At 36.1% G+C, this 27,485-nt stretch overlaps 3 protein-coding genes across 5 annotated transcripts in view; 1 reads left to right on the top strand and 2 right to left on the bottom strand.

Annotated features, from left to right (window-relative positions):
- Positions 1-7,151, bottom strand: part of LOC127834360 (conserved oligomeric Golgi complex subunit 3-like) — a 60,232-nt gene extending 53,081 nt beyond the window's left edge. For both annotated transcript variants that reach the window (XM_052360124.1, XM_052360123.1), the window contains exons 1-3: positions 6,961-7,151; positions 5,154-5,291; positions 4,331-4,392 (exon numbers count right to left, since the gene is read on the bottom strand). In XM_052360124.1, coding sequence (XP_052216084.1) covers positions 4,331-4,392; positions 5,154-5,291; positions 6,961-7,122 — 362 coding nt within the window. In that variant the 5' untranslated portion in view covers positions 7,123-7,151. The remainder of the gene's footprint in view (positions 1-4,330; positions 4,393-5,153; positions 5,292-6,960) is intronic.
- Position 7,152: 1 nt separating this feature from the next.
- LOC127834364 (presenilins-associated rhomboid-like protein, mitochondrial) lies at positions 7,153-21,694 on the top strand. The gene is made up of 5 exons (XM_052360139.1): positions 7,153-7,215; positions 16,299-16,473; positions 17,067-17,183; positions 17,762-17,906; positions 21,063-21,694. The coding sequence occupies exons 1-5, from the start codon at positions 7,190-7,192 to the stop codon at positions 21,581-21,583; spliced, it is 984 nt and encodes a 327-aa protein (XP_052216099.1). The 5' UTR covers positions 7,153-7,189; the 3' UTR covers positions 21,584-21,694.
- A 2,823-nt stretch (positions 21,695-24,517) lies between these two features.
- The window catches only part of LOC127834359 (histone deacetylase complex subunit SAP130-A-like), a 42,598-nt gene continuing 39,630 nt past the window's right edge, over positions 24,518-27,485 (bottom strand). For both annotated transcript variants that reach the window (XM_052360121.1, XM_052360120.1), the window contains one exon: positions 24,518-26,533. In XM_052360121.1, coding sequence (XP_052216081.1) covers positions 26,384-26,533 — 150 coding nt within the window. In that variant the 3' untranslated portion in view covers positions 24,518-26,383. The remainder of the gene's footprint in view (positions 26,534-27,485) is intronic.

Consider the following 27,485-nt stretch of genomic DNA (forward strand, 5'->3'; position numbering starts at 1 on the left):
AAAAAATCACTGGCTTAAAGGGATCTTTTCACGCTTTGGTAAATTGACAAAATTGAAAAAAGTTGTTTCAGATTCGTAAGTTTTCGTTTTAGTTATGATATTTGTGAGGAAACAGTAATACTGAACATTAACCATGCTCTAATATAGCCATTATATGCATCTTTTGACGATTTTAAAACCTAAAAATTATAAAGCGTTGCAACGCGAAACGTTTAAATAATTTGGAGAGTTCTGTTTTTGTCGTTAAATTTTGTGAAACTACGAAGATTGCTTATATAAGGTATAAAATACGTAAAAAATGTGTATCTGGCGGAATAGCTCAGTAGGCTAAAGCGTTTTTACTTCAGGACTCTGGCAGGACTCCAGGGGTCACTGGTTCGAAACCTGCTCCGGGCAATGTTCTTTTCCTTTTTTTAATTGTTTTCTTGATTTTTTACTGGAGCTTTTACGATCCAATGTTTACATTTATCAATATAAAGCATTTAATGAATAAGTTAAACAAATGCCAAAATCTGTGAAAAGGCCCCTTTAAAGGGACCTTTTCATAGATTTTGGCATGTTTTGAAGTTTGTCATTAAATGCTTTGTATTGATAAATGTAATCATTTGATCTAAAAAGCTCCAGTAAAAATTCAAGAATAAAATTTAAAAAAAGAAAAAAAAGGTAACCCTCAGCAGGGCTCGAACCACTGACCCCTGGAGTAAAAAGTCTGTCACTTAGACCACTCGGCTATCCTTCCTGATACAATGTCAGAGGTATTTTATACTTTATATAAGCAATCCTCGTAGTTTCACAAAATATAATGACAACAACAGCACTCTCTAAATTATTAATTCGTTTCGCGTTGCAACACTTTATAATTTTCAGGTTTTGAAATCGTAAAATGATGCATATAATTGCTTTTTTAGAGCATGGTAAATGTTCTGCATTACTGTTTCCTAAACAAGGGCTGTTTGTAAAACATGCATGCCCCCCAAAGGGGCTGTCAGTTGTAGTGGAAGCCATTGTGTGAATACGTTTTTTGTCACTGTGAACTTGACCTTTGACCTAGTGACCTGAAAATCAATAGGGGTCATCTGCCAGTCATGATAAATTGATCCAATTTAGCTGGATGGGAGAGTCCACTAGAAATAAATGGGTTAAAGTTTTAGGAAAGAAAAATACAATGATATTTGACCTTTGACCTTGAAGGATGACCTTGACTTTTCACCACTCAAAATGTGCAGCTCAGTGAGATACACATGCATGCCAAATATGAAGTTGCTATCTTCAATATTGCAAAAGTTATCAAACTTTAACCAAGATTAAAGTTTTTGGACACACATACAATGAATGCAATATGGGCTGTCAGTTGTAGTGGCAGCCATTGTGTGAATACGTTTTTTGTCACTGTGACCTTGACCTTTGACCTAGTGACCTGAAAATCAATAGTGGTCATCTGCCAGTCATGATCAATTTACCTATGCAGTTTCATGATCCTAGGCATAAGCGTTCTTGAGTTATGATCCTAGGCCTAAGCATTCTTGAGTTATCATCCTGAAACCATTTTCCTAAGTTGAGTCACCGTGACCTTGACCTTTGACCTAGTGACCTGAACGTCAATAGGGGTCATCTGCGAGTCATGATCAATGTACCTATGAAGTTTCATGATCCTAGGCATAAGCGTTCTTGAGTTATCATCTAGAAACCATTTTACTATTTCGGGTCACCGTGACCTTGACCTTTGACCTAGTGACCTGAAAATCAATAGGGATCATCTGCCAGTCATGATCAATGTACCTATGAAGTTTCATGATCCTAGGTCAAAGCGTTCTTGAGTTATCATCCGGAAACCATCTGGTGGACGGACCGACCGAACGACGGACCAACCGACATGTGCAAAACAATATACCCCCTCTTCTTCAATGGGGGGCATACAAATATCATAAATAAAATGAAAATTTGCAAATCTGAAACATTTTTTTTCCGATTTTGTTATTTTACCCAAACCTGAAAAGGCCCCTTTAATTGCATGTCAGAGTTATGGACATTGATCAGTGACTGCCCATGAGGACTGACCAACTCTTCCAGGTGAGATCTGCAACACTATATTGTATTGTTTGAGCCTCATTTTGGTAAAACTGGGCTTAATGCATGTGCGTGAAGTGTCATCTATGGTTAGCAATCTGCACATGTTCATCTGGACGACACTCTCTGCCTAAACTTGATTTTCACTAAGAGACTTACTTCGAACAAAAAATACGAAAATGTCTTCTCTGATTAGCCTGTACAGACTGCACAAGCTAATCTGGGACGACACTTTACGCACATGCATTTAGCCCAGTTTTCCCAGAACAAGGCTAATACTATCTTAGAGTATTTATTTAGTTTTTCAGAACACTAAAATTCTCAATACTTTTGGAATCTTTTTGGATTGTTTTCAATTCAATTAAACGTATCTCCAAACTTGTGATGTGACACTTACTACTTAACTTACATGTCACTACAATTTTCATAAATTGGTTGTTGATCAGGGTCCTTTTACATCAGCAAAATGTTGGGTAAAAGACAATATAATTATTTGAGTTCATTTACCCTTTCCCACTCAGAGGCAAAGTGAAATATAGGATCTGGCACAAGTTGTCATATCATACCATATTTTATTAAACGAGTTCAGGAATTGTGTTAGTAAGCGAGCCTGTGGCGATCTTACAAACGAATTTCCTGGATGAGTTTAATAAAATATGGTATAAAATGACGAGTGTCAGATCTTTTTTATCACATGCTTTTAAATGAGCAAATTAAATAAATATTCATGCAAACATAATGATAAATCCCGAATGTTGTTTACATTTCATGACATCATTTGACGTTGCAACGTCATTTCAGCAAAATAACAAAATGCGAATGGTCAATCGAACAAAAACTAAGCCAATGAAAACGCTTAAAAAGTATATTACACATGTGTAAGATAAAAATATTGGTAATTGTTATATTACATGGGAAACAGGGTATGGCATGTGATAAATGTTAATCTGGACGACAATTTCCCCCTTAACTCTTTCAGTGCTGGAACCGAATTTTGAAGGCCTTTGCAAACAGTTTGGATCCAGATGAGACGCCACAGAACGTGGCGTCTCATCAGGATCCAAACTGTTTGCTGTTCTTATAGTATTCTTTGAAAAAATTCGAAGAAAATGCTAATTTTAGAAATTCAGCAGACGACATTTTAGCAGACGACAAATTTCCCAGCATGCAAAGGGTTAACTGGATTTTTACTTAGAAGAGACTTACTTAAAACAAAGAAAACAATAAAAGCGGAAAGTGTCATCCCTGATTAGTCGGTGCTTTTTTCCCAGAACAAGGCGTATACTGTATTACAGTATTTATTTAATTGTTCAGAACACAAAAATTCTCAATTCTATTGGAATCTTTTTTGATTTTATCCCACTTTTAAGCGAATTCAGTTGATTAAAGCCCCGTTGATTAAATATAATCTATAATCAACGGCAGGAAATTACGTCAATATTTCGATGAAATGACGTCATAAATCCAGAGAAATTATCCAGTCAAACTAATTTTGTTTAAACAAAAAGGTTTACAAAATAAAAAGTGGGATAAATAGAATAATAGGTTAGTATTGATTATAGATCAGGTTTATCATGCTCGGCACAAAAACGAAAAAGCACTCGCCAAGGCCTGTGCTTTTTGTTTTCTAAGCCTTGCATGATAAACCTGATCTATAATCAACACTAACCTATTATTCTCTATGTATTCACTTCAAATTAAACTTATCTACAAACTAGTGACACTAACAACTAAACTTACATTTAACTACAAATTTTATAAATGGTTGTTGATCAGACCCCTTTTACACCAGCAAAATGTTGGGTAAAAGACCATATCATTATTTTAGTTTAATGCCAAAACAAAACATGAGCCCTTGCTCTGTGAAAACCTGGATTAATGCATGTGCATAAAGTGAAGACCACACAAGCTTATAAGGGACAACACTTTCCGCCTAGACTGAATTTTTGTTTAAAACAGACTTCTTTTACACAAAAAAGTCCATAAAAGCGTAGAATCATCCCTGATTAGCGTGTGTAGACTGCATAGGAGTGTGTGTAGACTGCATAGGAGTGTGTGTAGACTTCATAGGAGCGTGTGTAGACTGCATAGGCTAATCTGGATCAATACTTTTCATACATGCATTAAACCCTGTTTTCTCAGACTAAGGAAAAAATTGATTTCAAACCCACAGATAGGTGGACTATGATGGATTACCACTCAAAGGGGCGGACATGCTTTCTGGTTTTGGAAAATGTGATTATGTCTTCTGTCCATTAATTACCTGTATGGCAAGTCCTCCTCTTTTTCAATTTCACTTTCAACTTCAGAGAACCAGGAAAAGAACTGAAACAAATTGTATTTTATGAATAATGTTTCAGATTTTGAAAATAAAATAAACATATTAAAAATGAATTTTAAATACAATTATTATAATTATTTGGTGTGGTCTTGTATTGTGAATGGAAGCTGGAGTACCCAGAAAAAAACAGCGCAGTTGACAAACACTATAATCTCTCATAAGACTCACATGACATTTATTATACTTCGCAGTTTGGCTAAGTGTGATAGTATAACTGTGTATTACTTTTGGGAAAGGAAATGTCACAAGTCCTCGAATGAAATTTTAAAAAGGGGCATAATTTTAGCCAATTTTTAAGGAGGATAATAAAACTTGCACATTCAAAACATCAACTCATTAGGGATAATAAATGGAAATTTGAATATTCAATAATGAAATGTGAAAGAGATATCTCTATTTTGACAGACTATAAAAGTTGAAAGAGTACATGGGATGTGGTGGGACACTTTATGCAGAGCGATTAACCCTTTCCCGATCAGAAGTTAAGTGTAAATGGCTATGTGCAACCAACGTAAAACCAGAACACCCTGCCAATCACTCACAAACTGTTCAGGTTTAAGCTGTTTTCTGCTCATCAGTATCTAAGGGTTTGAAATGAGCCTTTAACACTTGAATCTTGTAAGAAAGGTTTTTAATTTAATTAGATTTTCTAAGGGACTACACATGCATCAAAGTGCATACCTGAATGGTAAAGGGTAAGGCCCTATTTCCCACAACAACTGCTTCCTATGTGTGTACACCTTACCTGCTGGGCATTCTCAATGCGTGAGGACCCCTCTGTGTCCACCTGCTGCATGTACCTCAGTATCAGACTGTGGGAGCCAGTAGAGTCCTGGGCATCTGACGGGGCCTTGAGAAGTTGGGAGCTTTCATCTGCTGGCAGCTGCAAAATAAATTAGTTGCATGATAAGAAAATGGGGTTTAATGCATGTGCTTAGAGTATTCCTCTAGATAAGCCTGCGCAGTCCACACAAGCTGATCTGGAAGAGCACTTTCCGCTTTAAAGGTATTTTTCGTTTAAAGGAAGTGTCTTCTATAAAAAAATCCAGTCTAAGTGGAAAGTGTCGTGCTGATTAGCTAACACGAACTGCACAGGCTAATCTGGGATGACACTTATGCATATACATTAAGCCCGGTTTTCCAAAGCACAGCTCAAATCAGGAACTTCAGAAGATTTTGAAAACCAAGAGTCAAGGAGCCTTTGTTTTGTTTAAGTGATTTTGCAGATTTTGACCCCCAAAAATTGAAACAAGCATGAGCAATTAAAATACAAATGGTTTATAAATACCACATTACATTATATTTATGGTGGATGGAGTAAACATGCAATTTTTTTTAAATATGCTCACGAACATGTATTCAACTTTTATTATAATATAAATGTCTTTCAAGGTGCAAAAGAATGTGCGATTGTGATGCATAAGCAATTGAAAAGGATGATGTGACAATATTTGGGGATTATAATTTTGCAATATTTAGTGCTTATCACCGAAAGAAGTTATCTTACTTAAAGGCAGCTTTCACGGTTTAAACCATCAAATAAATTAAAAATTCTAAAAATTGATAAAACATTTACTTTCCAGCACTTCTTGGAGGTTTTTCATTATAAGCAGAATACTATGAAGAGGACCGATACTATGAGAGTAAGGGATAGCACCAATACTCATATTAATTTCACAGGGTTTTAAAGAAGAACAAGGGACAAAATTGTCACAAAACCAGGTTTTCATTGTGAAAAAAAAATCTGATAAAGGGAGAAAACTCAAACTGAACTTTTGAAATGACCAAAAAAAATTAACCCCCTTTGTAAGTTTTTTTTTTTTTTTTAAATCTATTTTTAGTCGTGGCGACCTTGACATTGGAGATATTGACGTGATTCTTTCGTGGGACACACCGTCCCATGATGGTGAACAAATGTGCCAAATGATTTTAAAATCTCACAATGAATGACATAGTAATGGCCAGGACAAGCTCATTTATGGCCATTTTTGACCTTTGAACTCAAAGTGTGACCTTGACCTTGGAGATATCGACGTAATTATTTCGCGCGACACACCGTCCAATGATGGTGAACAAATGTGCCAAATGATTTTAAAATCTGACGATGAACGACATAGTTATGGCTCGGACAAGCTCATTTATGGCCATTTTTGACCTTTGAACTCAAAGTGTGACCTTGACCTTGGAGATATCGACGTAATTATTTCGCGCGACACACCGTCCAATGATGGTGAACAAATGTGCCAAATGATTTTAAAATCTGACAATGAACGACATAGTTATGGCCCGGACAAGCTCATTCCGCCAGCCAGCCAGCCCGCCCGCATTCGCCAATCTAATAACCAGTTTTTTCCTTCGGAAAACCTGGTTAAAAATATAAAATCAAATATCAGAATTTCTAATCTGAAATATTTTCATATTAAACAACTCACTAAAAATACAGATGAAACAGATCAGCAAAACTGTAATCTTCTTTTATTAGTGTTGTGTAGCCTAAAATTGACGTGGACCGTTCCCCACCCACAATATTAGCATAGAAACGGATCGAATACCTCATTTGGGAATGGTCTTTCGTTTGCAAAGTTAGTAAGTTCAATAAAAATGTCTTTCTGGAAGGTTGTCAAGGGCGCTTTTGGATCTGACTGTGAGTCCCATTGCGATAAACGTTCGCGAAGCTTGCGTTGGTCCAATCCAGGAAGTGCCACATCCGCCATGATTATTTATGATCTGCGTCAATTAAACGCACATGGAATAGTACATGTTAAACGCCGGTTGATAAAGATGATGTCAACCATTAAATTTTACAGGTTTATTTTGATTTATTTAGTCATTTTTTCACGTTTTGTAGATTGTTTTGTTGTTCTCATATGAGTTCCATACTTCCTATTTATGTTTTCCAAAAATTTGTTGATTCTCATTGAAGATAATGATGCAATAATGTTGAAACGCCAACCCATGTACACTGACCATGCAATATTACATAAGGTCACAATATACTAAAAGTTTTCCTTAACAAAGTCAATGTAAATACAATAACTTAAACAAAAAATCATGTCAAACTTTCGCGCATAGAGACCCTCATAACCATACATGCCAGAATTTTTTAGGTCCAAAGCGGGACATTCCATAAAAAATTGTCGGGACATTGGACCAAAAAGCAGGATATTCCACCTTTACTGTAGTCAGTATAGTACTAACAAAAACTCTTGATACTTTTATTCAAGACATAAAACATCTGATATGAAGCATGAAATCTAAAACATAACAATAACAGTTTTATTAAATAAGACAATAGCAAACAACGAAGATAATATTCATCTTTTTAGAGTACAAAATCTGGAACATTACGACAACAATACTCATTACATTACCTTCAATGGCAAACATTAACGCAGGGGAGGCTATCCAGTACACTGAAAGTACGGGTTACAGTAAACTTACTTGTCAATTGTCGCGGCTTAATTGGAGTAGGGTCAAACTGTCATGCATAGCACCTCGTTGTTTTTAGCTTAATTGGAGTAGGGTCAAACTGTCATGCATAGCACCTTGTTGTTTTTATAACAATTACACCCAATTACACTAGACAGGATGGGTATCACTTATTATACTGTTTGTTGCGATTTTAGTATATTGCACATTCGGATTATCCCGCTATTTTGGAACTAAGACTCATTAATGACGTAGAATTAATTTTACAAAAAAATTGTTTTGTAAACCGTTTCAAACAAAGACAAAAGCAAACACATTTTCAACATTTATTTCATTATAATACAACTATCGATAGCAATAAGCGACCACTATCTTGAAGACCACCATGGCCTGATAAAATCAATAATTAGCCGATAAATCGCTGATAAGGTGTCATAAACAACACTGGTACACACGAGAAGTAGAATCGGATTGTTAATTGGGGGCAATAAAGGGATTAGCGGTGGTAAGTGTTAGCGAAACAGAGCTTGAATAGCGAATTTTATTGGGAACCTATAGACCGTACATCGTTTTTTACGAATGTCGGGACAAATCGTCTCATATCAGGATGCCGGGACAAAGGGCCTAAAAGCGGGACTGTCCCGCAGAGATCGGGACGTCTGGCATGTATGCTCATAACCATACCTTTTCTCAAATAGCACTCCAAGCCGAATTGATTTAAAACAATAACAAAGATAGGTGATGTGATAGGTACAAAAGAACTCAACGCCAATCAAAGGTTACAGACATCTATTTACCGGTTTCTCTCCAGTTGATGAGGGTTTCCCGCCATCTGTTAAAGTCTTATTTAGTCTCCAACTTTCATTTACAAGAGTGAATTTCTAGTTAACAACAATGTTTTCCCTACCACATGCACAAAGAAATATTATAAAATAAAGTCATGGAAAGTGACACCATAGAGTATTGTGTCTTCAAATAAATGATGTCAATGTTTTTTGAGGGTATAGCATTGCACACCAATAGTATTTAGTATACTACAGGTTTTTTTTTCCACTTTTTGGGAAGATAGCCCATGGCTTTGGAATTAAGAATTGTATCGGCATTTTCATGAAATTGGGAAAATAAATTCATTAGCCTTTTTTTCCACATGAAAAGTCCACTGATTAGGGAAATACTAAATTTGATATAACTCTTTATAATCATTCAAATTAAAAGAACAAAGTCATATAATACTTTTTTAGATGTAATTGAATTGAAATTGAGATAAAATACACATAAGACTTCTTAAAAAAAAAAAAAAAAAAAATTTTTTTTTTTTTTTTTAGGAAATTGGGAATTTTTTGCCACATTTGGGGAAAAAAGTATACTTTTTGGGATTGGGAACATAGCCGAATTTCGGCTATAAAATCGGGCAAAAAAACCCCCTGTACTATAACCTATAAATAAGGCTAAGCTGCTTCATACAGCTCTTACCGCTTTGCCATATGTCTTAATTAAGACCGGATTTCTCATCATCACCTGTGGTCCTGCCTGGGACATATGACATTCAGGGTTGTGGCTGCTATTAGGCACAGCTGGCCTGGGCTTACATTTTTTTTTTGAAGCATGAAAAATATAAATATGCTTCAACTTTTAAAAACACATTAAAATGTTGACCCTGAGGGGTTGAGGTGTTAGAAATGTGCATTTCATATTGACATAATCGTCAGACAATAGATTCTGGCCATGTTCAAAGGACATATCTTCCAATTATCAACTCTACTTCTTTCTATGTGAATAGATTCTAGCTTGCTTCTTTGCACGTGACTTGCTGTTACAAGATTACATAGATCTACATAAACATGTAGATCTACTTGTCTCCCTTTCAACACTACAGTAAGTGGTAATCGATTATCGTTGGATTTTTAAGAAACATTCTGCATGATGTTTATGACCGCGGAAATTTAAAATTGAGCACTTGCCCCCGTATCCCGCTCCATTGACTGAATCCGGGTCGGTTCGGTCCCTTGATGCTGAACAAAAACACAATTTAATTCTTTGACATTGAGATAAAACAGTAAAATATCAAAGAAAAACAAGTCAAAGTCTTATATTTTCTTTTCTTATTATATGTCTAGATATGCTTTAAATCTCACCACAGGTGTTTTAAAAATTAAAAAAAATTCCAGGGGAGGAACCACAGACCCCCCATTTTTAGCTCACCTGTCACGAAGTGACATGGTGAGCTTATGTGACCGTGTGTTGTCCGGCGTCCGTATGTGTGTGTGTGTGTGTGTGTGTGCGTGTGTCCGTCAACAATTTGTTTGTGTAGACAGTAGAGGTCACAGTTTTCATCCAATCTTTATGAAATTTGGTCAGAATGCTTATCTTGATGAAATCTGGGCTGGGATTGTTTTTGGGTTATCTGGGGTCAAAAACTAGGTCACTAGGTCAAAAACTAGGTCACATAATAGGTCAAATAATGTAAAAACATTGTGTAGACAATAGAGGTCGCAGTTTTCATCCAATCTTTATGAAATTTGGTCAGAATGTTTATCTTGATGAAATCTGGGTTGGGATTGTATTTGGGTTATCTGGGGTCAAAAACTAGGTCACTAGGTCAAAAGCTAGGTCAAATAATAGAAAAACCTTGTTTAGACAGTAGAGGTCACAGTTTTCATCCAATCTTTATCAAATTTGGTCAGAATGTTTATCTTGATGAAATCTGGGTTGGGATTGTATTTGGGTCATCTGGGGTCAAAAAACTAGGTCACTAGGTCAAAAACTAGGTAAAAAAGTAGAAAAACCTTGTGTAGACAGTAGAGGTCACAGTTTTCATCCAATCTTTATGAAATTTGGTCAGAATTTTTATCTTGATAAAATCTGGGTTGGGATTGTATTTGGGTCATCTGGGGTCAAAAACTAGGTCACTAGGTCAAATAATAGAAAAACCTTGTGTAGACAATAGAGGTCGCAGTTTTCATCCAATCTGTATGAAATTTGGTCAGAATGTTTATCTTGATGAAATCTGGGTTGGGAATGTATTTGGGTCATCTGAGGTCAAAAACTAGGTCACTAGGTCAAATAATAGAAAACCCGTCAACAATTTGTTTGTGTAGACAGTAGAGGTCACAGTTTCATCCAATCTTTATGAAATTTGGTCAGAATGTTTATCTTGATGAAATCTGGGTTGGGATTGTATTTGGGTCATCTGGGGTCAAAAACTAGGTCACTAGGTCAAAAACTAGGTCACTAGGTCAAATAATAGAAAAACCTTGTATAGACAATAGAGGTCACAGTTTTCATCCAATCTTTATGAAATTTGGTCAGAATGCTTATCTTGATGAAATCAGGGTTGGGATTGTATTTGGGTCATCTAGGGTCAAAAACTAGGTCACTAGGTCAAATAATAGAAAAACCTTGTGTAGACAATAGAGGTCACAATTTTCATCCAATCTTTATAAAATTTGATCAGAATGTCTATCTTGATGAAATCTGGGTCTGACTAATGGGGTTATTTACCCTCGGGACTTCGGTTAAAAACCATTGCCCGAGCACACTGCTTAACATAGAACTCTGCTTAAAAAAAGCCGAAAACGGCCATAAAATGGACAGCCCGATTTTACTGGGCTGTACCATTGGTATAAATATAAAACTTTGCAGTGTTGGTGCGGTGCCTTAATAAAAATCTATTGGTTTAAAAATATCTAACATTTATAAGAAGCGTTAAGAAGACGCAGTGCTTTACAATGGATGGGCCTAACGCTGTTAAAAAGCGGCGTTTTTATTGGTTGAAGTACTTTTATAAAGCTGGCGCTGATTGGCCGAAATGTCTTATTAAGGATTGCAAGTAGGTCAATCCGTTTAAAAATAGATTTTCCCACGGCTGACGTTGTACTTTAAGAAAATGTAAACAATAATAGTTTATATGCAAATTATAAATGAAAGAAAAGGATGAGTTAATCCAAAAGAACTTAGAGTTGGTTTATAGCTATAAATTGCTATGTTTATGTTATGTTACTGTGCTTATTATTAATTATTGTCATTAATATGATGTTGTTATTGTATGTTATTGTTTGTTTTGTTTTCTAAGGAGGAGAGAGAGAAAGAATAGCCCAATTTTTATAAGTAAAGATGGTGAAAACACACATACTGTTGTATGTGGCATCATCATTACCAGACCCACTGTTCAGTATATACTGCAATGGGTTTGTTGGAGTCTTTAGACTTTGTGATCTGTGCTTTAAATGTTTGAGTCCAAATAGGACTATTTTATTGTAAGTCTTATAGAAAAATGGATACACAGATGTGTAATATGTTTGAGTAATACAATAATAATACTACAGGGTTTTCCAGATCACAAAGTGGTTGAACATTGCCACGATATGTTTACATACATAGTCAAGTACCATTTTTATGTGTATATTTAAAGTTTAAACTATATGCCACACAACAAGATCTAATCATTGGTGAGATATGTTTATATCTATGAACATTAATTATTAGGGATGCCAGAGCCTGATTTACCAGCTCTCAAATGTAAAGTGAAGTTGCATATGTACATGCAATTATATGAAAAGGAAAGGAAAAAAGACAATATATGATAACACATCGGGAGTATAACTCTCAATTATATTAATATTGCAATTAAGTATTGAGTTGTTAAAAAATTAATGAGTACAAGTTTATGTATGTGGCTCAATGTTGAACACTTGCAGACAGGGAATATAGCCGTAATGCTCCAACGTAAGACCCTGTCTGTATGGAACTTAAGGAGGATTGGGCTATGGAGAAGAGAGGTCCCCCCAGAGTGGCATTAAAACAATATTTAAAAGTGGGTTTAGTAAAAAACCCTTATATGTTAAGGGCAATAACTTATGTGTCTCCAAACGGTCACCTTCATAGGGCCACATAAAAATTAAGGGTAAGACAATGTGCTTTACAGTTAAAAATGTGACAAAAACAGCTTTTGTACAAGAAGGTACATTATTTACAATATGTACAGAACTATATGCATTTATATATTTAAAATACATGTTGCCACCCTGGAGGGATGAAAGAAGGAGAGATTTTTGGAAGTGTAGGCCGATGTGGGTGGGGGAAAAGAAGAGCCAGCAGAGGTGGTGTCATTCAGTTGTACTAAGGGAGGTAATTGTGGTGATGGAGTCTACAATGGTTGTTTCCCCTGGACCAGAGGGAGTGCACGGTAAATGAAAAATAGTTTGTATACTATTGAAGGAAAATTGATAATGGTAAGATGTAAAATGGTAAAAAGACCAAATATTACCTAGATGCGTTAAGATAAACCCAAAAAGCTCTAATCTATCCAATATTATTAGTATTATTAGTATACTGATGATAACATTGGAGGAAATAATACTAAGGTACCTTGTATGGTATGCAAAATGACAAGTAGACAGTAAAACCGAGGCAATTTGCTATATAAAATAGCAATTTAATATAAAAATAAGCAATTTTAACATGAGTTAATGCAATAATAACAAAATTAAGGCAATTTGCTATATAAAATAGCAGTTTTCACAAAAATAAGGAAATTGCTACACAAGATAGCAGTTATAATAATCCTTAATGTACTCCAAGGTACAAAATTAGTAGTTTCAACAAGGTCGACAATACTTTGTCCTAGATAGGGCTAAATAGGTGTTTATAATGGTATAAGGTCCTGCACCGTGCACTCCAGTCCGACATGGTTCTTCGAGTTTGAAGGGGAAAGGGTGGGGTGTCAAAGAGGAAGGGAGGGGGTGCAATGCAGCCAACAATCCCAGGTTACTGGACAGCCTCGTCCTTTCTTGTAGTAAGAAATGCCATAAAATATGATTATATTAAAAAACTGAAAAATGTAAATGGTGGACTAACGTCATACTCTCATAAAAAATGTATTAAAATAAAGAAGACCAGGTCAATGCCATTGGCCTGATTTAGAAAGGGCGGGGTAGAACAATAAACCCATTAAAAACTAAAATAAAGGTTGTGTAAAAGCGACACAAATCCAACACAATTATTTGATTACATCAGGTTTGTGCAGAGATTACACATTTTTAAAAGAAAACAGTCACAAGACTGTATAATTAGGTGGGTGTTGGCTGCTCTCCCTCCCCCAATGACCTAGATTTTGTCAGTTATTTGACAATCTAGTAAGTATTTGGGGAGGGCAGAGAAGACCGGGCCCCTAGCTGCTCCCTTGGGGTCTAGCACGTTGGTAAGGTTGAAAACTAGTCTATGGGAGTGCAATGCAGCTTCGAGGTGGTCCCTCTGCGCCTTATGGTTAGGACAGTGTAGCAGCATGTGGGGCGCAGTGAGAGGTTCCTGGCACCTAGGACATGCAGGGTCTATACCGAGGACATACTTTCCTGCGCCACCGGGTAATAGGGTGGTTCCCATCCTCAGGCGCGTGATGGCTCTGTCAAGCACAATGCTTGCTGAGTATCTGTCAGGCGGCCTGAGGGTTTTCGCAGGTCTAGTAAAAGTATGTCGACAGGAAGACACATTGTCGGTCCGGAGATTCCACTCGCCCAAAACAAATTTCTTTGTCAAGGAGTAGATCTCAGAAGGTGCCAGGGGTTCCCCAACATCTACTGCCCCCCTCAAGAGGCCCTCTTTGGCCCTCCTGTCGGCCTGTTCATTCCCACTGATGTTGACATGTGCTGGACACCATACTAATGTGACCTTTAAAGATTTATTTAGGCACTGTTGATGAAGTTCCAAAATGCTAGCTAAAATATCAGGCCTAGATCTGCTATTTCTGTTTTTTATGGACTCAAGAGATGACATTGAGTCTGATAAAATAGCAGTTTTAGTAGGTTTATTGACCAATATCCAGCACAGAGAGAATTAAATTGCCAAAAGTTCTGCTGTAAAAATAGAGAGATTGTTGCTGAGCCTGTGCATTTTACTAATGTTTTTTGAAGGGATTACAAAAGAGTTGGCTACCAAACCAGAGTTAGGGCATTTGGAGCCGTCAGTGTAGATTTTTAGATGCTCAGCATACAGAAATCTGGGTTGGGATTGTATTTGGGTCACCTGGGATCAAAAACTAGGTCACTAGGTCAAATAATAGAAAAACCTTGTGTAGACAATAGAGGTCACAGTTTTCATCCAATCTTTATAAAATTTGATCAGAATGTCTATCTTGATGAAATCTGGGTTGGGATTGTATTTGGGGCACCTGGGATAAAAAACTAGGTCACTATGTCAAATAATAGAAAAACCTTGTGTAGACAATAGAGGTCACAGTTTTCATCTAATCTTTATGAAATTTGGTCACAATGTTTATCTTGATGAAATCTGGGTTGGGATTGTATTTGGTTAGTCAGGTGAGCTATTCAGGGCCATCATGGCCCTCTTGTTATGTATCCGGACCTACAGCTAAAAAATGCTAGCTACACCCCTAACATTGACCAGCTACCTCCAAGGGTTTTGGTTCTGGGCGAGTCTTTCTGGCTGCCTCCACATTTTGCTGAGTGCCAGGTGTTTCTAGGCCACCTTCTCTTTGTCTTCCCTTGGGTGTTCCAGGTGAGAGATTGCCTTGTTGTATTGGACGCAGGCTTGCAAAAGGTGCCAACATCTTCAACGAGCTGCTCCATTGTTCTTCTTGTCTGGCAAAGGGATCTTAAGGATCTACATGAAGACCTGGATTTTTTTTCATGTAGGTGACTGTACTTCTTCAGGTCTGTTCTCTCTAAAGTAGTATTGGCTTAGTGATGTTCTTGAAGAGCGTGATCTTGGTGATGATGCGTATCACGCTGGATCCCTAGATGCTCTTCAGCTGATGGAAAGCTGCTGGCGTCCAACGGATCAGGGTTCTGACATCTGCATGCGTTTCTCCATTTTTGTCAGGATACTGCTGAGATAGGGGAGGCTTTCCACCTCTTCTAGCGCCTGGTCTTCAACTGTGATGGGTGTGTGGTTGGATGTGTGGTTGGGTGTCTTGTCTTCAACTGTGATGGGTGTGTGGTTGGGTGTGTGGTTGGGTGTCTTGTCTTCAACTGTGATGGGTGTGTGGTTGGGTGTGTGGTTGGGTGTCTTGTCTTCAACTGTGATGGGTGTGTGGTTGGGTGTCTTGTCTTCAACTGTGATGGGTGTGTGGTTGGGAGTGTTAGTCTTGAACACATTTCCCTTCCCTCTGTTGATGGTGAGGCCCAGTATAGGTTAGTTGTCCCAAACGATAATCCATGACTGAGTTTCTATTAAAATCAGTACTAACATTGACCAGCATCAAAAATCTACAGGCCAAGCGCATAAACTCAAGTATCTGATTCCGCTATATCTCTGTCAAGCATCGGCTGGCTCCAGGGAGGCATCTGCTGGGTCTTAATAGAAATATAGGGAGCCTTTATGTAAGTTTTTGAGACTTAATCATGAGAAGTAACAGGATATAGTATCTTCAAACGACCCGAAATTCCTAACCTTCTAAGCTTGTAGTGCTTCCTGGTGCATAATCCATGTTTGTCTTCACTTTCAGGTTGTTGTCACCCGTACAATCAAGCAAGATATTCCAAGGCTGCACTAAGAGAAATGCAACAAATACCTCAAGACAGTCAAAGAAATCTACTGACAAGAAAGGTCAAGATGTGGAAGTGAATGCAGAGCGACCCCAGACCAGCACAATAGTTAAACATGTGGTCTACACAGCGGTTGTAAGTAAACTTGGTAAATGGCAGAAAATAAGATCATGATGTTTTGTTAGATTTATCTTTGAAGTTGATTTATGGCATTTTTAGATTTAGTCTGGGACTCTTGTACATGTAACCTTTAACCTGGTATGTACAGGACTGTCATGTTGCTTTTATATATATATTATATATATCTGTTACACATTTTTTTTTCCAATGGTGCGAGTTTAGTTGGTGGTCACCACATCCGAAAGGATACTCGTGTGTTCCTCCCACATCACAATAAGACTATACCAAAATTGAATGTCTTTCGGTAACAGTTAATAGCTGGTCATCATTCTTTGATAAGAAATTAGTCCCAGCTTTTGAGATTTACTTATTTAAGGAGGCTTTAGTGCTGGTCCACACTATGGGTCCTTAGTAATTTAGAAGGGCTTATACACTCTGAAATAGAAACTTCTCTGTTTAGAAGAGGAAAAAGTTTTTGTAGCTTGTACAAATAGTTCTTCTCTATCTGATTGACCTCAGTTAAAATTAACCCCGTGCTTAATGTATGCATCATCTGGTTGACTGATCAGACCAGATCTTATTTGAAATGTTTCCATCTTTTCTTTAAGGCAGTGCCAACCATATTTACTGGATGTGCAATCTGGCAGTATGAGCGGATTCGAAATGAGAGTTTCCTACTTCGGCATCAACGTTGGCAACAAAAAGAAATGGGAATTCGTGATCATGTAATGTCTATGAAAGAATTATTTTACTTGCACTCTTTAAGTAAACTGAAACTAGCAATGTTTCTGTTAAATAAAATCTCAAGCCTTATTAAGTTAGTCTTCACTTATATGCCCAAGAAATAATTTAAAATTTATACTTAAATATGATACCAGTTTCTGATCGTGTCTGTCCATCCATCCATCTCTCTGTCTGTCTGTAGACACAAGGTACACTGTTCAACGCACAATATTAAAACTTGCAAGAATTGTCCCATATTATGTTATTTCACTAAGTTGTTGATGTGCGATCTTTATTGTCCTACTTTTAAAATAAGAAATGTATGTCCCTTTTTCAACTATTGTCATCTATAACATCATGCTATATATAACGAAATATTATGAAATTTCTTGTTCAACATCCCATTACTTCAATTTAAATTACCATAATTTCATTCTGGAGTTGCTTTTTAAGCCTTCATGTCATTTATATTTCAGATAGAGCCCATGTGATATTTCCTGGTAAACTTGGGCATAAATCACATTTCAAATAAATTCTATGCAAATAGGCCGGTTGCGCTGAAACTTTATTTTGATTGCAGATAAATTCAATATGGAACTCTCTATCACCTGTTCAGAAGTTCACATACACGTTTGTTGGAGTGAATGCAGTTGTGTTCCTGATGTGGAGAGTACCAGCACTTCAACCCTTTATGCTCAGATATTTCACCCATCTGCCTGCAAAATGTTAGTATTTATTTAATACTTGTCAGCAGTTTATAAAGAAGTATCAGAGATTAGAAAATGATAATACACTGTTTCAATATAGAATGACAAACTGTTTTTTATTGCTAAGATTGAAATAGCCTCTTTAAGATTTAAGTACTATAAAAAGTGCCAAAGATTGAAATGTCCACTAAAAGATTGAAATGTCTGCTAAAAGATTAAAATGTCAACTCAAAGATTGACATGTCCTCTCAAAGATTGAAATGTCCTCTCAAAGATTGAAATGTCCTCTCAAAGATTGAAATGTCCTCTCAAAGATTGAAATGTCCTCTCAAAGATTGAAATGTCCTCTCAAAGATTGAAATGTCCTCTCAAAGATTGAAATGTCCACTCAAAGATTGAAATGTCCACTCAAAGATTGAAATCTTCTCTCAAAGATTGAAATGTCCTCTCAAAGATTGAAATGTCCTCTCAAAGATTGCAATGTTCGCTCAAAGATTGAAATGTCCTCTCAAAGATTGAAATGTCCTCTCAAAGATTGAAATGTCCTCTCAAAGATTGAAATGTCCTCTCAAACATTGAAATGTCCTCTAAAGATTGAAATGTCCGCTCAAAGATTGAAATGTCCACTCAAAGATTAAAATGTCCTCTCAAAGATTGAAATGTCCGCTCAAATATTGAAATGTCCTCTCAAAGATTGAAATGTCTGCTCAAAGATTGAAATGTCCTCTCAAAGATTTAAATGTCCTCTCAAAGATTGAAATGTTCTTTCAAAGATTGAAATGTCCGCTCAAAGATTGAAATCTTCTCTCAAAGATTGAAATGTCCACTCAAAGATTGAAATGTCCTCTCAAAGATTGCAATGTTCGCTCAAAGATTGAAATGTCCTCTCAAAGATTGAAATGTCCTCTCAAAGATTGAAATGTCCTCTAAAGATTGAAATGTCCGCTCAAAGATTGAAATGTCCACTCAAAGATTAAAATGTCCTCTCAAAGATGGAAATGTCCGCTCAAATATTGAAATGTCCTCTCAAAGATTGAAATGTCCTCTCAAACATTGAAATGTCCTCTCAAAGATTGAAATGTCCTCTCAAACATTGAAATGTCCTCTCAAAGATTGAAATGTCCTCTCAAAGATTTAAATGTCCTCTCAAAGATTGAAATTTTCTTTCAAAGATTGAAATGTCCGCTCAAAGATTGAAATCTTCTCTCAAAGATTGAAATGTCCGCTCAAAGATTGAAATGTCCGCTCAAAGATTGTAATGTCCTCTCAAAGATTAAAATGTCCCCTCAAAGATTGAAATGTCTGCTCAAAGATTGAAACTTCTGCTCAAAGTTTGAAATGTCCACTTGAGATTGAAATGTCAACTCAAAGAATTAAATGTATGCTCAAAGATTGAAATGTCTGCTCAAAGATTGAAATGTCTTCTCAAAGATTGAAATGTCTGCTCAAAGATTGAAATGTCTGCTCAAAGATTGAAATGTCCACTCAAAGATTGAAATGTCCACTCAAAAATTGAAATGTCCTCAAAGATTGAATTGTCTGCACAAAGATTGAAATGTCCACACAAAGATTGAAATGTCCACTCAAAGATTGAAACTTCCACTTAAAGAATGAAATGTCCACTCAAAGATTGAAATGTCAACTCAAAGTTTCAAATGTCTGCTCAAAGATTCAAATGTCCGCTCAAAGATTGAAATGTCCGCTCAAAGATTGAAATGTCTGCTCAAAGATTGAAATGTCCACTCAAAGATTGAAATGTCCTCTCAAATATTTTAATTGCCTCTCAAAGATTGAGATTTTCTCTCATAGATTGATATAGTTTCTCAAAGATTGAGATGTGATCTGAAAGATTCAAAATTTCCTCTCAAAAATTGAAATGTCCTCTTAAATATTAATTTGTCCTCAAAGATTGAGCTGTCAACTCAAAGATTGAAATGTCCTCTGGCCTATTGAGATGTTGTCTTGAAGGTTAAAATACTGTTAATTGTAAATGTGGGCCAAAGCTAAACTATTCTTCCAAATAAAGACATAACTGTAATTGCCCCAACGATTTAGTTACCTATTTTGTTAAAACGCTCAATATGAAATAACAATTGAATTACCTGTATTGTTAAAAGCGCCTTGATTTAAAATAAGATTGAATTATCTGTAATGTTAAAACGCCTAAATTTGAAATAATGGTTGAATTACCATTTATTGTTAAAAATGCCTTAATTTGAAATAACAATTGAGTGACCCTGCTGTGTTAAAAGCGCCTTAATTTGAAATAACAATTGAATTACCCTGTATTGTTAATCGTGTCTTAATTTGAAATAACGCTTGAATTATCCTGTAATGTTCAAAGCCCCTTAATTTGAAATAACAATTGAATTACCCTGTTTTGTTAAAAGTGCCTTTAGTTGAAATAATGATTGAATTACCCTGTTTTGTTAAAAGTGACTTAATTTGAAATAACGCTTGAATTACCCTCTATTGTAAAAAGGCGCTTTAATTTAAAATAACGATTTAATTACTCTGTATTGTTAAACCCCCCCCCCTTAATTTGAAAAAACGCTAGTTTTACCCTGTATTGTTAAAAGCACCTCAATTTGAAATAACGCTTGAATTACCCTGTATTGTTAAAAGCGTATTAATTTAAAATAACGCTTGCATTACCTTGTTTTGTTTAAAGAACCTTAATTTGAAATAACGATTGAATTACCTTGTATTGTTAAAAGGGCCGTTATTTGAAATAACGCTTCAATTACTCTGTTTTGTTTAAAGCAAAATAATTTGAAATAACACTTGCATTACCTTGTTTTTTTAAAAGCGCCTTAATTTGAAATAATCATTGAATAACGATTGAATTACCCTGATTTGTTAAAAGGGCCTTAACTCTTTCCAACTTAGAAGCAAAGTGAACATGGCTATGTTCAAACAGCATAAAACAGGAACAGCCTGCGAGTAACTCGTTGGAAATAAACCTTAAAAACATGAATCTAGTAAGAAAGACTTTTAATTAAATTTAACTTTCTAAGAGACTTCAAATGCGTCAAAATACGTATCTAAGTGGGAAAGGGTTAATTTGATTTAATGCTTGAATTAATCTGTTTTGTAAAATGTGCTTTAATTTGAAATAACGCTTGATTGACCCTGTTTTGTTTAAAGCGTCTAAATGTGTAATTCCTGTTGCAGCTCATTCAGTGCTAGGAGGAACCTTATGTGGCCTGAGTCACTCAAGCGGTCTCCACTTCTTGGTCAACATGTACGTGTTCGCCTCGTTTGTGCACCCAATGATGCCACTGTTTGGGAAAGAACAGACGCTGGCCGTATTCCTGGGTGGCGCAACGTTCTCTTCTTTGGTCAGTGCCATCTTCAGGCTGTCAACAAAGTCCATGATACCTTCGCTGGGTGCCTCAGGGGGCATTTTAACGCTAGTAGCGATCACGTGTTTGACGTTTCCGGATTCTAAGCTAGCCATAGCCTTTGTGGACCAAATTATTCCGCACTCATTTTCGGCGGAATCTGCAGTTATAGGCATTGTGTTATTTGATTTGCTGGGTATATTGTTGCGGTGGAAGTTGCTTGATCATGCAGGTCATTTGGGAGGGGTGGCTTTTGGAGTGTGGTACGCGAAATATGGACATGAATTTTATAGGGACTATAGAAATAAGTTGTTACAATTCTGGCATGGGGTTAGGACTGGTAAGAATTAGATCGATGTAATTTTCAATGTGTGAATATGTTTGAAAGTTATGAACTCTGTAATTATTTTTTATATATGTATATAAAGTTGTGAATACCTTAATAAAAAGATGTGATTTTGTTGCGTTCGTTTACCTTTAAAACAATAAATAAGAATTATATGTAAAATATATATTACGCATATGACAACAAATATCATTAAAGATTTGGAATAATGCACAATTGTTCATACAGATGGATGCATGTACATATTTTACTTTGGAAATGTACCAATGGTATACAATTAGTGAATATACTTCAACAACAACTTGATGTGCAGGTGAACCAGTTACGACCTATCAAACAATTACTGAGTAACCCAATAGACCTATCCTAGATTGGGCAAGACTCTGTACAAACATTACTTTCCCACTTCATCACCTTATAGTAGTTTCATTTCAATTACAACTGATAGTTTTAAACCCATTTATTTTAGCTCCATTGCATAGAAAGCCCAGGGCTTATTTGAAAGGCTCTCGAGCCCGTTTTCTGGGACAAGAACCAGTACTTGGTGTCTCATTATGAAATCTAAAGAACCCTCCCTTAAAAGGGATTGAACCCACGACCTCCTGTTCGCTCGTTGGTCACCATCTCCACTAAACCACTGGGACCATACATTACAAATGATATGGTTTGTGGGTTTGAAAGGATTCAAAATAGAACGGCTAAGATACATTTATTATTGGTTAAAATAAAAGTGGTTAAATTTATCATGAATCCTTAGAAAAAACATCAACAACCAGAAAGAGGTAGCATGTAGTCAAGTTTATTGAGGACAGTGGACTTTTTTCAGATTTTTAGGGAACTGTGGAAAGTTATGGTTAAACGAACAGAAATTTTGGTGGACTTCAATAAATGATCTACTATTCTTTACTCATTAAAGATGCTGAAACTGTATCTTAATATTTTTTTTTAAATATCTCTTGTTTCAAACAATACTGTTCACATTGTTCAACAATCCGCATAGTATTAAAATTTCTTACTGGCAAATATTAAAGTTAAAAAAACAAGAGATGCGTTTGTCAATAACACAATGCCCCCTACTGAACCGCTTTGATTTATTGTTTTTTATCATTTGACAGGTACAGATAATTGTTTCCCTTTTAAGCTTATTACTTCCCTTGGATTTGTTTTTTTGACCTTGAAGGATGACCTTGACCTTTCACCACTCAAAATGCAGCTCCATGAAATACACATGCATGCCAAATATCAAGTTTCTATCTGAAGCGACAGATAGAAGTTATGAGCATTTTTCGAAACCAAAACACAGTGTGACGGAAAGGCGGACAGCCCGATCACTATATGCCCTCCTTTGGGGGCATAAAAAACATGACATAACACAACACCATTGTTTCGGAAATATTTCCGCAGACACAGAAGGCTAAGATCGGGGTATTAATAGTTCATAAAGCATACATAAGTTTTAAGAGGACTCAAAATGTTTTATCAATAGTCATTTTCAAGTTTATCTTTTGATAAATATGTGTTTATTTGCAAAGCCAGGCTATTATTTTGTAGATTCAACATCTTAAATATCTTAGGCCAGATTCCCCTTGAAGTTAATTTTATGTACTTACACATTTTATTATACAAAATTAAGTCAAGATTTGTCATAGCTTTCTGAGGAGAATTATGGGGTTCAATTTGGGGAACAATCTATATTTTTTCTAACGGTTATTGGCATGCTTCTTACTGAGGCAACCAAAGTTCAATCCACATTCCCGGAGGCATGCATGTTTGGTTGGTGGTCACCGTACCGGACAAGAGGGGTTTCTTCCGGGTACTCCAGCTTCCCGTCACAATAAAAGCACACAAAAATTGAAAATTGTTTCAGCTGAAATTTGCAGATTGAATTCAAAATTTGTCCTAACTTTTGGGAGTCCAAGAGATCATAGCCAGAGTTCATCATGTATCTATGGACATAAGTCCACAGGTGTGTAATGAACCCTACTATTCACAAATTAGTACAGGAAATAAATGATAATTATATCATTAAAAAAACTTTGAGTTATAAATAATCAAAATAAAAAAGTCTGTACAGTAACTGTGAAAAGAACTTAAATTCTTGGTAAGGAAATATATAATCTGAGGTTTATAATAATTAATTATATAAATTACTTCCCTTTAAAATAATTGTCTCTTACAAATCTCTATTTTTAGTAGCAAATAATTACAAGCCACTACCATGACTGTAGATTCACCACTCAAAATGTGCAGCTCCAGGAGATACACATGCATGCCAAATATCAAGTTGCTATGTTCAATATTGAATAATTATCTCCTTTAAAGCTTATTACTTCCCTTGGATTTGTATTTTTTACTTTAGACCTTAAAGGATAACCTTGACCTTTTACCAAGATGTGTTTGTCAGAAACACAATGCCGCCTACTGCGCCGCTTTGATTTATTTAACAAAAATATATAATTTGGCAGGTCAGATAATTATGCCCATTTAAAGCTTATTACTTCCCTTGGATTTGTTTTTTCAACCGAGTGACCTAGTTTTTGACCCGGCATGACCCATATTCGAACTTGACCTAGATATTGTCTAGATATAACTTCAAACCAAGTTTCGTAAAGATCGTATGAAAACAATTTGAATTAGAGAGCGAACACGAAAAGTGACAGACTGACAGACAGACCAATTTAGTGTGAAAACTATATACCCCCTTTTCTTTAAAAGGGGGCATAAAAAGGGCCATAACTAAGTTATTTTCACATGGAATGCAACATAATTTAATGAGCATCATCTTATCCATACATACACTCATAACAGGTTTCAATGAAAAAGGCCCAAGCACTTCTGAGATACGACTGGGGACACAACAGAAATGGACGATTGGATAAACAATGCCATAACAATATCCCTCCACCCTACGGTTTATCAATAAACAACATAAGTCCAGCAAAGTTTCACATTATATTTTCAGTTAATATTTTATTCACTGCCACAAAGGTACAGTCACCCAGTAAGCTCCATTTTAATCACACAAGCAGCTGTGGATATAAACACAGGCTGAGGAAACCCTCCATAGAAATGCAAAAGTACTTCATTAATGATTGTATTCCAAGTCTTTACGATTAAAAACTGAAATAATTAACAATACACGAGAACTTAGAAAGTATCTTCACAGAAGAGCACTTCCACACTTTCAGAGCTGTACAAATAAATATTCTCATATTTGCAAATTCAAATGTACAGGAATAATAGCTTACTCACAAAGTTAATTTTTTGCATTCACAATTAAACCAATTATTTTCATAAATGAATAAGTTAATCACAAACCATTTTTGTGATTGCATACCTGCATCACAACTCACACTATTTTAATATCCTTCTACAAAACACACTGCTCAAAAACAGGAAAAACGTCTTGAAAATTTGCTATATTATTCGTATTATTACTATGTGGATTGTAACAAGGGCTGTTTGTAAAACATGCATGCCCCCCTTATGGGCTGTCAGTTGTAGTGGCAGCCATTGTGTGAATACGTTTTTTGTCACTGTGACCTTGACCTTTGACCTAGTGACCAGAAAATCAATAGGGGTCATCTGCCAGTCATGATCAATGAACCTATGAAGTTTCATGATCCTAGACCTAATTATTCTTGAGTTATCATCAAGAAACCATTGCACTGTTTCGAGTCACTGTGACCTTGACCTTTGACCTAGTGACCTGAAAATCAATAGAGGTCATCTGCCAGTCATGATCAATGTACCTATGAAGTTTCATGATCCTAGGCGTAAGCATTCTTGAGTGTTCATCTGGAAACCATTTTACTGTTTCGAGTCACTGTGACCTTGACCTTTGACATAGTGACCTGATAATCAATAGGGGTCATCTGCCAGTAATGATCAATGTACCTATGAGGTTTCATGATCCTAGGCTTAAGCGTTCTTGAGTTATCATCCGGAAACCATATGGTGGACGGACGGACAGACAGAAGGACGGACCAACATGTGCAAAACAATATACCCCTTCTTCTTCGAAGGGGGACATAATAAAAGAACCAATTGCTTATAGACAGAAAACCATTTTACACCAGTTGTCATCCAACGTAATTGCTTGTAAAAACTGTATAAAAACTCTATTTTCTAACAGCAAATAGATAAATGGTAAACCACAATTAATAACATGATATACGTAATATGTAAAACAAAAGATGACCTTTGATCTTCAGTAGGCTTCTCGAAGAATGTTTGGTAAAACTCCCTAGAAAAAATAATTTCCTTTTTTTAAACACACCTGTAGGAAAATCTGTGGCAATTTAAGGGTGGATAACAAAGCTGTTTATCTGATTTAGATTTTTTACACTCCACTGTTCCTTATTTACTTCTATTTTATATTTTATTAAAACATATTTCATCAAACAAGAGGATAAAGTCTTGAATTTAGAACTGAAGAAAGGCAAAAAGTTTCATCTAAGCAATGCCCTGTTGAACTTGCTTTTGAATGCCTATGATAACAATCTAACTTGGCATAGATACTGCAAAAAAAAATTCTAACCCAGTTTTACCACTACTAGCTGAAAAAGTGGCCTCTGAAGAAGTAAGGAGGTAAAAGTTGATGACAGCCCAACACATGACAGTGGACTTCAGTTGACAACAATAGCTCAATATGAGCACTTGGTACTCAGGTGAGCTTAAAATAATTTTTGTCAAATTTCACACTGACATTTTATTCAAACTGCTGATCAAAAGTTAATATTTTCCTAGGAGCTGTACAAATGTGTTCCCTAAATGGTAAATGATGATAAAACATGTGACAATCACTACGTCCTTTCTTTCTTCTTGATTGGTCGTTTGCTCATATGCTTTGAGACGATTTCTGAGATTTTTGGTTTATGTTCGAGTACTTTTAACATCTGAGTCTTTGCCTCGTTTAGCTGATCTGTCAACAGCGAGCAGCGCTGAATATTACCCTGAAACAACAATCAACATTATTAACCCTTTCCCACTCAGAAGCAAAGTGAAAATGATTATGTGAAAACAGCATAATTATATAATGTGCATTTTGAAAACTTAACGGTGCTTAAGGCATGGGCTCAACCCTTTACCACTTAGATACGCATTTTCTCGCATATGCAGTCCTTTAAAAAGACATTTAATTAAAGACCTTTCTTACTAGATTCAAGTGATAAAGGCTTGATTTCCAATCCTTAGATACTGATGAACAGCAAACAGCAAAAAACCTTAACAGACTGCAAGTTACTCGCAGGCTGTTCTGGTTTTATGCTGGTTGCAAAAGCTATTTTAACTTTGCTTCTAATAGGGGAAACGGTTAAATTCTTGTTGAAGAATAGCCTGATCAGTCAGCACATGCTAATCTGGGACAACTCTTTCTTTCTATACTAGATTCTCTTCAAGAACAGAATTCCTTGCAACAAAACATCACATAAAAGCGGAAAGTGTTGTGCCTGATTAGCCTGTGCAGATTGCACAGGCTTATCTAGAACAATAATGATGGCCGAAATACAAACTTATATCATATCTTTTTATTCTGTTTGGGGAGGGGTCCGATTCTTTTTCTTATTCTTAACCCTACAAAAGGATAAGTGAAATGGAATACCTGATTTAGCTCTCGTACCACACCTAATACCTGAGAAAGCTCATGTATGATCCAGTACCACCCAGGATACCTCAGTAAGTACATGTATAATCCCATACCACCTTGGATACCTGAGAAAGCTCATGTATGATCCCGTACTATCCCAGACACCTGAGAAAGCTCATGTATGATCCCGTACTATCCCAGACACCTGAGGAAGCTCATGTATGATCCTGTACTATCCCAGACACCTGAGAAAGCTCATGTATGATCCCGTACTATCCCAGACACCTGAGAAAGCTCATGTGTGATCCTGTACCACCCCC

This window comes from Dreissena polymorpha, chromosome 6 (assembly GCF_020536995.1).
Source record: "Dreissena polymorpha isolate Duluth1 chromosome 6, UMN_Dpol_1.0, whole genome shotgun sequence".
NCBI classification, from domain to species: Eukaryota; Metazoa; Mollusca; class Bivalvia; order Myida; family Dreissenidae; genus Dreissena; species Dreissena polymorpha.

Bases quoted from the DNA above. Each gene is read 5' to 3' on its own strand.
- LOC127834364 (XM_052360139.1), top strand. From the start codon at position 7,190: ATGATGTCAACCATTAAATTTTACAG. The intron at 7,216-16,298 runs GTTTATTTTGAT...CTTCACTTTCAG, and splicing joins TCAACCATTAAATTTTACAG to GTTGTTGTCACCCGTACAAT. The intron at 16,474-17,066 runs GTAAGTAAACTT...CTTTTCTTTAAG, and splicing joins ATGTGGTCTACACAGCGGTT to GCAGTGCCAACCATATTTAC.